Source organism: Haplochromis burtoni, unplaced genomic scaffold, assembly GCF_018398535.1.
Source record: "Haplochromis burtoni strain Fernald_Lab_line unplaced genomic scaffold, NCSU_Asbu1 Contig_111, whole genome shotgun sequence".
Lineage (NCBI taxonomy): Eukaryota > Metazoa > Chordata > Actinopteri > Cichliformes > Cichlidae > Haplochromis > Haplochromis burtoni.
The window spans coordinates 63,051-73,962 of NW_024582472.1; the positions used below are offsets into that span (position 1 = coordinate 63,051).

General features: G+C 40.2%; 1 protein-coding gene across 3 annotated transcripts in view; it reads left to right on the top strand.

Moving 5' to 3' along the window:
- The first annotated feature begins 835 nt into the window (after positions 1-835).
- Positions 836-10,912, top strand: part of kremen1 (kringle containing transmembrane protein 1) — a 63,959-nt gene continuing 53,882 nt past the window's right edge. For all 3 annotated transcript variants that reach the window (XM_014335692.2, XM_005928895.3, XM_005928896.3), the window contains exon 1: positions 836-1,218. In XM_014335692.2, coding sequence (XP_014191178.1) covers positions 1,140-1,218 — 79 coding nt within the window. In that variant the 5' untranslated portion in view covers positions 836-1,139. The remainder of the gene's footprint in view (positions 1,219-10,912) is intronic.

The window sequence follows — 10,912 nt, forward strand, 5'->3', positions numbered from 1 at the left end:
CTTCGGTGGAGATGTGCAAAAGAGGAACCGTAGAATTAGGAACTGACTTTCCGATTTTAGATTGTGATAGTTGTGTTTTCTTTACGAACAATTAAAGGTTTTCACATGAACAATAAATAAAGCAAAACGCAGATAAATATATAAATAAATATAGGCCTTAAATGTTTTGCGATTTGTTAAGTTTTTTTTGATCAGAAATCCCGCCGCAAGAACCAAAAAAAGTAATTTCTTCCAAGAAATACTTAACACGTAGTTTCCCCAGCTTCATTCCTCCAGTTAATCTCGTTTGTGTTAAGATGTGAGACTATACCAAACTATGGCTTTACTCACTTTTCATCTTTTCCACACTTTTGACCATATTTTCTTATATTAGAAGGATGTTTGGCCTCTCCTTGTCTTTTGTTTAACACAGTGCATGAGAGGGCATGGTTTCCAAACACAGTGGACCATTAGTTATATTTAGACTCCATCATAAAAACAGACAAAATAATATTTCAGAATGGTTATAATGTGTTTCTTATAGTCTTATAGCATGTTTTCCATTAACTGCCCTGCTTTATGGTAGTATTGAGCCCCAGCTGTGTCGCTACTCTGCCCGTGTTGACCTAAAACCTGCTTCATTGTCGTTGTGATTGTATTGGATACTGATTTATTATATTGTTTTAGTTTAGCTGTAATATTAAACTTGGTTTGCGGTCAGTTGTGATTATTATGCTTTGATGTGATGTGATTTTTAACTTTGCGGACCTGCTGTTCATTGCACCACAGAGACCACCTTTAAAACCCCATCGCGCCACCCTCTCTCCCTCCCTCCTCCTCCTTTCTTTCTGCTGCTTTCCCAGTGCTGCAGGTTGAATCCATTGCCCCTATTTCCTGTCACATGGGTTGGAAATAGGATCCCTGTTTTCTACTATCTGGTCTCGTCGTAGTGGTGTCAGTGTAGTAGTAGCTGTAGGACCTGCCTTGAAGTTCAGGGACTTTTTAACACCGGCCAAAGCGCGACTCCTGCACAGACACAGACAGACAAGCAGCAAGTCAGCCAGCCAGTCAGTCAGTCGGTCCAGCAGCCTGCCGCTCTGCGCACCCGTCCGTCAGGCTGCACTTCACCTGAGAGCGAATTCAGACTCTTTAATCACACGATGGATTCCTGGACCGTCACCTCTGCTCTGCTTCTCGCTGGCTTTATTTCTTCCGCTGCTTTTAATGATTTCGACACCGGTAAGTCAAACTTTTCTCTTCGCCTTTTCCTTGCAACGGGTTTGCGTCTCCAAAGTTCCTCTTTAGCGCGACGCACAAGCGCTTCTCTTCTTTAAAGAGAAAAAACAAACAAACAGCACAACTCGCACTAAAAAGTGCAGCAGTCCTAAATATGCTCATGATACTCTTGGTATTTGTTTCGCTATCCCACATCTTGCAGTTAGCAGTAACTTCATTCATAGTTAATCGCCTTGGTAAAAATCCCACTACGGCATTGTTTCCCAAACGGCATGAGGTATTTAATTGAGAGGTTTACAGTTTCCCTCCGAGCAGCCAAAGCTCACAGGGAAATTGTTTTGATTTTTCGGCTGCAGGGAGGAGAGTGGTGCTCTGGAGTGAAGTGTCTGGTCTGACGATCAGGCGTCACTTCCACACGTACTAAGATAAACACTTGTGCTCCTAACTGTAAGGTGTCCGGGACACATTCGTACCATGACGTTTACGGACCACAGGTCGCCCTTATTATATTGTTTTACAGACATTGTTTTAATGTAATCAGGGAAACGGCGAGTTTCCCTGATTACATTAAAATAAGACAAACCTGCAGCTGCCACACAATCCACTTTCCAACACATCCGGCTCTATTTTTATTTACCTCTTTTACATCAGCCCCTCAAAGTTCAACGGATACATTTGAACTGATTGCATTTTCAGCTTTTGTTGCAGAAATAAATCATTTTTCATTCCCAACATCATATCTCCAGAGGAGGCCTGCTGGCTGTTTAATTGAACCGTGCAAATACGGGTTCTCCCCGGAATGAACTTGAAACCGTCCGCTAAGTCATCTGATATCACCCGTTTAATTTGCCATCAAGTTCAGATTAATACGCAAAGGGTACGCTTGCGTCTATCTGCTGCACTTCAAAGTAACAGCCGGATCCCCAGTGAGAGCCGCCTGCTCTGAGACTATTTTGTTTGAATGTGAATATCTAATAATGATGACCGCACTAACCAGCTTCTCCTTGCTGTAATTTGTGCCGCGTTTCATGTCGAAGCAGCAAATCCTCATGCTTTCCTTTTTAATTTTTTTGTCTCTTAATTATACCCTTGGATTTCAAATTAGAGGGTCCACCATCTGGGCTAGTGCGTAAGTACTCCCATGTGTACCTATGTATTAACAAAGTATTTAAAGCAATGGTATTCCCCCTCATAACACAGGGGAGAAGAAAAGGCCAAGTTTATGTTTAGTTTGTCAGCTGTGCCATATTTACTGTAAAGTAAAACAATAATTTAATGTCTCTACAAGAAGTCAGTCTCTTGTTGTAAATGATAGAATTGACTTAGGCTGTCTTTGCTGGCTGAAGGTTAAATACCCTCAATTTGACTGGACTGTGAGGCCAAACTGAATGTTAAAGCCAGCAGCACCTAAAGCCCTTCTATGTCTTTCAAAGTAATGAGAGCTGAGGAAGATGGGCTCTGTGGCGCAGGCAGAGCTGAATTGCACTGAACGGTTCCATTCAGTGTTTGGATATCTGGATGAAAAGAATCAAGTGAACATCTGTAATGTTATTAAGCAACAAATCAGGGTAACATGGGCAAATATGAATTTTTCAGCACAGCGGCATTTTCCTTTACCCGCTGAAGTTATTACCTGCAGCAGCTTATTAATGTCGTCCAGAAAGCCAGCTGCTGCTGCTGCTGCCGCCTTTGTGAGACAGCACCTTAAACAGTTACACTTGAAATGCTTTCTCTGTCCTTGTGGACTGCAGCTTTGGATCAAGCAGAAGTGTATTAGCATCAAAGTGTTCTTCATCTCCTGCTCAATGGTAATCACGCACTTGGTGCTGTGCACACATGCAAACATGCACCTAAGTGCAAATGTATCTAAGGGTTAGAGATGGCATGATGGTTGTAGCGGTGGAGCAGTTAAGTACCATTATGCAACATATAATATGACAGTGTGCTCTTCTTCCATACAGCACACTTAACACTCCCACTATAGAGTGATAGTTAACCACAGACCCTTATCTTTATAAAGAAGCTTTATAAAAGAAACTCATTTAGACTCCCACATGCTGTTGTGCCCGACTGCATCCTGCTGTTGTTTTCTTGGCAGCTGCTTACAAATGTACACACAAGTAGAAGCTGAAGTCTGTCAGAACTGTCAAGATGAAGTGTAATTGAGTTGGTCTATAAGCCAGTAATGATCTAGCTCATGGTATTGTTGTCTTAAACAAGCTCAAGCTGGTGAATCATGGCAGATTTATGATCTTCATGTTTCTGGTAACCAGGACTGTCTCTACTAGTAGGTGGAAGACAGGTGGCCACTGGTGAAACTTAAAGTCTTTTGTTTATGTAACGAGTTCACACAATTCACACAGTTTTTTAATTAATTTTCAAGTATTGACATTACAGTAAGGTGGTTTCCCTTTTAAAATCTGGGTGTGTGAGTCCTTTTTTTGTCTCAGTACATGCTGGTGTAGCTCATAGGTCAGTTTGATCAGAAGATCATTACCACTCTCACATCTGTCTATGAGGCGTCAGTGTGTGGTTGATGAACTTAGTTTGCAAGACTGAACACAAATGTAACAAAATTGTATAACACAGCAGCTTTACAGTTCACTAATTATTTACATTTTTGTTATTTCTCTTCAGAAATTGAAGCATAAAAAGAAAACTTCATGTCTTTGTTGATACACTTGTTTTGGGCCATGGCCAGTCGTTTTCTGGAGTTTTTGTTAAAACTGTTTTAAGAGGCCTGTATGGCTGTGCATTAAATACTACAGTCATGCATTTTGCTTTTTATTGGAATAAACAATGACTATGTGGAATGCTTATTAGCTTGCTTTATGGATAATGGCAGCCATCTTTTATCTCCTTTGGACAGAGTCAGTCAACCCGTTGCCAAAGACAAGGGATGTGTGTATGGGTATGTGTTAGATTTAACAGATCCATCCATCCTTCCATTGACCTCATATAACCCCAGTTCACCACTTCACTCTCAGACTGATGGTTTAGCTCTAGTCCTACAATATTTAAAAGTAGAATGGGAGGCAGAGCCTTCAGCTTTCAGGCCCCTCTTCTGTGGAACCAGCTACCAGTTTGGATTCGTGAGGTACACACTTACGCTTTCTATTTTTATGATTTGGCTTCAAACTTTCCTTTTTGGCAAAGCATAAAGTTAAGGCTGTATCAGGTGACCCTGAATTCTCCTTTAGTTATGCTGCAGGAGGGCTAGGCTGCTGGGAGTTGAAGAGGGAAGAGAGTGAAGCGTGCTTCTTCTTCACTCACTATGTTTTTATGCACAACTTGCATTTAATTATGAGTTATTATTAATCGCTTGCTATCTTCCACAGCATGCCTTTTTTCCTGTCTTCCTCCCCTCACTTCCAACTGGTCATAGGAGAAGGCCTTCTCTCCCCAAACCCCCAAGCCTGCTCTGCCAGGGGTTTCTTCCTGTTAAAAGGGATTTTTTCTTTCCCACTGTCACCAAGTGCTTGCTCTTAGGGGGGCATCACATTGTTGGGGTTTTCTCTGTACTATTGTAGGTCTTTACCTTTCAATATAAAGCAATTTGAGGAAACTGTTATTATGATTTGGCGCTATTGAATTGAATTGAATTGAATTGGATTGAATCATTCCTTCCATCCTTCCATCCTTCCTTCCTTCCTTCCTTCCTTCCTTAAACACTTATCTTACTTTTATTAGGGTCACCATGTACTGGAATCTCAGCTATCATTAGGCCAGAGGGAGAATATACCCAGTAGAGTTCTCCAGTCCATCGTCGGGCTAACATAGAGATACACACTCTCCCACTCACATGCAGAGAAAGTTGTAAATCACCAATTATCCTAAACTGCCTTTGAATGATGCGAGGAAACCGAAGCATCTGGAGGAAATTTGTGCAGGTGAAGACTCCGTTTAGAAAGGCATAACATAATTTATTCTTCTGTTTGCTATTTATTGCTGCAGTCTTACTATTTATGTTTTACTCCTGCACAGTTGGTGTGGAGCACCCATAATTTCATTGTACATGTACAATGACAGTAAATGGCTATTCTATTCTATTCTATTCTATTCCATTCCATTCTATTCTATCCTATTCTATAGTTGACATTGCACTCACAGAAGCTTAAAGAAATAGGCAGCAGAGAGCTATGACCCTGATTACAAAAAAGTCTAAATATGTAGAAAGTTTGGAGAAAATGGCCATGCTGTTAATGAAATCTGTGACCTTAGTAAAAAGTTACCCTATGAGTTTATGGTCTCTAGTTTTAAGTTTTATTTCATATAAGATGATGCCTGTATTTTAAATTACAGTCCTAATAAGAGTAAAATAGATAATATTGCAGGATATGTTTTAGGGTGTGGCTGTTGTGACTGACAAGTCACTGCTGCATGAGTTTGCAGTTTCCTCAGATTCTTTGTCAAATTCGCCCCCAGCTCATGTCAGGATGTTTTAACACCAGTTGTTTGTATACAGTCTGTGCATTGTATATGAGGAGTTTTCTCAACTGCACATTGCAACTTTAATGAAAACGCTTAGCTTTGGCTGTGTCAAGCTGAAACTTGAAAAGGGCAAGCTGTGGCATTTTGGCAATATGGTATGCACTCTCATTATGTGATCACAGAAGACAGAGCTGTCAGAAATAAGCCCTGATGAAAAAAACATCAGGTTAATATCAGGCTGTGCTCGACCAGCTGAATCTTGGCCTGATCGAAGGCAGTGTGAGGTGCCTGATGGGACTGCTTTTTTCTGCACTTTTTGCAATGTCTCTTATTAGCTAGACATGCATGAAATAATGCTACGTGATAAGATTTGTCAAGCTGGTGATGTAGCCTATCAAATGAGCTTGCTGCATATCCAGCCATGCTAACATATTTATCTCAGGGTTTTTTTTGCTTCTTTTTTAAACTTTATTCAACGTAGGCATCTGAAGACCAGAAATGAAATAAATTGATGGTTGGATGAATGACCACGTGTTGTGAGTTCTCTTTGTACCCTGACTTGTGTATAAGCTGCTGCATAAACTGGCAACCCTCTGTTGCATCTGGCAACCCTCTTTCTTTCCTGCTCAGTGTCTGATCGCTATCCAGCAGGGCATGATGTTGGCCTGGACGCTGACCGATTCATCGCCCTTGACTACAGACAGAACTGAGTGTCTTGCGGTGCAGCAGGCGAGGAAAAACTGGTTCATAAGACTGTACAGAGGTGGTAGCTTCATTTTGGCAGCTGTTATGCAGCTTCTGTCTTCACTGGTTGTTGTGTGATTGATAGGAGTTATTTTCAGATGTCTGGCTTAATGTCAAGTTAGCGTGAATTGCCTGTGTGTGTTTGTGCTTGTCTAACCTCACCCCTCTGTGAAAAACAGGGGAACATGGCAGAAGCACATACGGTACCTTAGAGTTTAGGGCTAGAAATAACAATTAAGTTTGCCATAGTACAGCAGTGAAACCTGTGACAGTTTGGCTGTAAAAGTACATTCAGTTCAAGGGTGTCAAACTCATTTTAGTTTTTGGGGCGACATAGAATCCAATGTGATTTCAAGTAGGCTGGATGAGTTAAACCTATGCATCCTTATTGATCCTCTTATCGATTCTCATTGGCTCCCCTTTGACGGCCATCACCTACACTAAGCAGCATATAAAAGACATCACATTTGTACAAAGTAATTGCATGCTGTGTGTTCAAATGTTTGGATATGTTGGAGGTTTTCCTCTCTGTGTTGTGATCAGTATTGAGGTCATTACTCAAAAAGTGGTGTAATATGTGTAATACATATTACACAGAACACTTTTCTACTCACTCCCAGGAGAGGGTAATTTGTTATACTATGTGTTACATTACTTTCTTGTTACTGTATAAACTGACCTTAAATAATTACTATTTAACTTTTTAAACCTATAGGCCATCGTCCCACACAGCAACACAAATCCATATCTAATGAGGACACACACAGGATCTTTCTCGTTGTATTAAATAAAGGATTTTTTTTACAAAGCAATAATGAAAACCAGCAAAAAGAGACTTGAAAGCGATCGCCACAGTGATTCTACTTTAGAAACATGAACACGTAGAAACGGAGGCTGGAGTCTGACTGCTCATCAGTTTATTACCTGTTGAGCTTCGATTTCTGGCTGCTGAGCTCAATATTCACTCAGCTTTAACGTCACTCTGGGTTCTTGGCTAGCTTAGCATTAGCATGCTGTCTGTGCAGGTCCTTGAAAAGAGCTGAAAAGTTGTCTTAGCAGCATAACTATTGGAAGTATTTCTGTCCTGGATGCAGTTTGCACTTTACCATTGCGCTCTCATGCTTTTGTGCAATAAAAATAAAAGTAATGGCTGTATCCACCCTGTGGACTGCCCCGCCATTTTTCTCCTTCAACACACGAACTGAAGTCAACTGATTGTAGCGAGAACCCATAAGCGGGATTGATAGACAAGCAGACTCACGATTCCAAGAAATTGGACTGCTGGGACTTCTCGATTCCCATCCTTAATAGTATGTCACGTCTTTGGGATTCAAACAACTTGTCATGATCTAGAAACACTTTAACTTCCCAAGCATGTCTACCCCTGTGTAGTAATGCTCACTAAACTTGAAGAAGCAGTGAATTTTATAGAAAAACTATAATTATTAATGACTTGTCTGCAAATTTCACACTTGGAGTCTTTGTTTAACACCCCTAATTTAGTTGGTCAGCAGCAGCGTTTAATTGTAGATTAAATAGCAACTCCACAAGGACTTCTTGTCATTGCTAGATTAAAAGCACAGGTTCCAGTTTGAATTTAATTAAATTTATGATTAAACAGTTATTAAGTTCATAAAATGAAAATAAAAAAGATTAAAAAAAATAAAAATGGTCATCATAGATGGTTAGCGCTTAACATCTTTAAATCACTTTTTTTTTCTAAAGTCTGAAACCAAAAGACATTTAATTTAATGACAGAAAAGCATTGTCCAATTTAATTTAATTTCAGCTCTGTGTGTGTGTGTGTGTGTGTGTGTGTGTGTGTGTGTGTGTGTGTGTGTGTGTGTGTGTGTGTGTGTGTGTTGTGTTGGTGTGTGTGTGTGTGTGTGTGGTGTGCGTGTGTGTGGTGGTGTAAGTGATTAACTGTGAAGCAGCTGTTACCATCTGGAGTCTCTATAAACTTTCAGTGTTTCTGCTTAAGAGTTTAAAGGGGCCATGTCAAGTGTCAAAAAGAGGTGCCATGTTTCTCTCTTCCAACTACACCCACACTCATATAAACACATATAGATAACCACGAGTGCATACACGACACACTGGATGCCTCCAATCATCATCTCTCCCTCTTTCACCCAGTCAACATCCTCAATCTTTCTTGACTTAATCTTCTTACAGCTCGTCCACACAGCCTATACAGTTTATGACTGGGCTCCATCAACCTTTGTAACCCTTGAGACGGCGTAATCTCGGTGAGTGTGTGTGAAGGAGCGATGCTCTGAATCGTTTGCCTCAGAGAGATAATAACAGGCCATCCTCAGCCATTTGAAGAATCACGAGCTTGTGTTGGCAGAGGTGATCGCAGTGAAGCATTGATTTGAGGGGAGACAGTGGGTTCTTAAAGAGTTTAACATAAGGACTAAATCCTCAGTGCCCAGAGTGGGGAGTGTCAGGGAGCATTATGGGAAGTGGGAGCATGGAGTCTGGGTCTCAGATGTGGGGGCTGCGGTTCCCCCTGCTTTTCCGGTTCAAAGATGGAGATGGAAACCTCTCCTCCCCTGGTGAGCTTCTGTGCAGCACATTCTGACGCACACACACAAAAACCACTCGTGCAGATTTGTTTTACTGTACTGTACTCTGTGTGTGTGTGTGTGTGTGTGTGTGTGCGAGAGAGAGAGAGAGAGAGAGAGAGAGAGAGATGATTAAGGATGTGATCATGTGTAGCAGCAAGAGGAAGTTTTTGAGTTATTTAAAAATCCTTTGTCCTTTCCAGGCTTTGGAGTTGTGAAAACAACCAGCAATAATCAATATTTTACACAGTAATGGCAGATTAAATAGAATGATTTACTCACACTGATACTTTACAAAGAATTAGCACCCACTTTTGCAGACAAGGAAATGCTTGACTCCAGCACAGCCCCACAGATTTATTATTATTTTTTAGTTATTTTTTTTAATTGCAGAGTATTGCAAAATTATAGGTGCAGCTTGTCTGTATTGTCTGTGAGAGAATTATTATGAAAAGAAAGCTAAACTAATTCTAACTGACCTATTTCTCTGTTTCCACATCTATCTATGAAACGAGGTAAAGAGCCAATAGCCAATACTAGGCAAAGATGCGGGGGGGGTGGGGGGGTGGCGGCTGCCAAACCGTTTTAGTCTGGGTTTTGCTGTATCTCCAAAATACTTTTCCAAGTGAAAGATTTGTAATTACAGTAATATGTGAGCTAACCTGGGATCAACAGTACTGAGACAGAGATCTTAGCTTGTCATAATAACTCTTGAGCCTCAAACACAGTGCAGCTAAAGAGACATTGCTTTATTTAATAGTTACTTATTGCCATATTATGTCCACTGGCCAGATGTCTCCCATTCCACAGTAACCCCCAACCATGATGGCCAGATACTTGCTAAAATTAATTGTATGTATTACATACAAAATTAATGTATGTATGTATACATGTAGCTTTATAAAACTCTATCTAATCTGTTAGATTTATGCTTCTATCTTGGAGAACAGTCACAAGATGTTGTTTGGTTTAGAGTTATCGTGCATCACATCATCCATTTCTTTTGACAGATTATCTGCTGCAGAGAACAGTGCCTCATCTTTGAGTGAATAATTCAATGTGACATTTATTAGCCTACCTCAGTATTTTACACTGAAACTGTTTGGATTAATGTATAGCATTCTTCCTAAGAGGAAAGGCAAGCATTTGCCCATTTTCAAATGACTTTTGAAATAACATAGGCCTTTGCATTTCCCTTCAAGGACATGCAAAAGTGGTTGCATCAGTCGCAGGACAGAACAATCTACTGGAGAGACACATGGTTGCTTCTGCTGCCTTTTCTCTCATCACTCATTGAAATGATGAGTAAGCTAATGTCCCTAAAAGATTTGTACACTTCTTAAACACTCTTTTTGTGTCTTTTGGGATATATACTTGTCCAGGTAGTTTGTCCTTGTTGTTTTCAAAGTATACTCAGGCACTCTGTCTCCTTTTAATTTTATGTGGATGCATAATGAGTCAAAAAGCACATAAAGAGGCATAATAAATCTTTAATGCAAAGCCCACAATACAAGTTTAGCAAAGCAACAAAATCTAAAGTACATGCACTGACTTCATCTGGCACTGGGACTTTTTAGCAAAATGCTTAAATGCTACTGTGCACTAAAGGAGTAATGAATTTACTGCATAGCCTATGGGCACTAAGACAAGCACTCCCAGCATAGTGGAAACATCAGTGTTTTCTCTCCACTCAAACTGGTTATATGTGACTGTAGATGGACAGACACTGATATGTCGTAGTAAGACCTTTTCCTATAAAGCAAGAAATATCAGGGATATTTTTGCAGTGAAGAAATTAAATGCACTGCTCTTTATTTTTTCATGACATTTGATTGTCATCCATCCATCCATCCATCCATCCATCCATCTATCTATCTATCTATCTATCTATCTATCTATCTATCTATCTATCTATCTATCTATCTATCTATCTATCTATCTATCTATCTATCTATCTA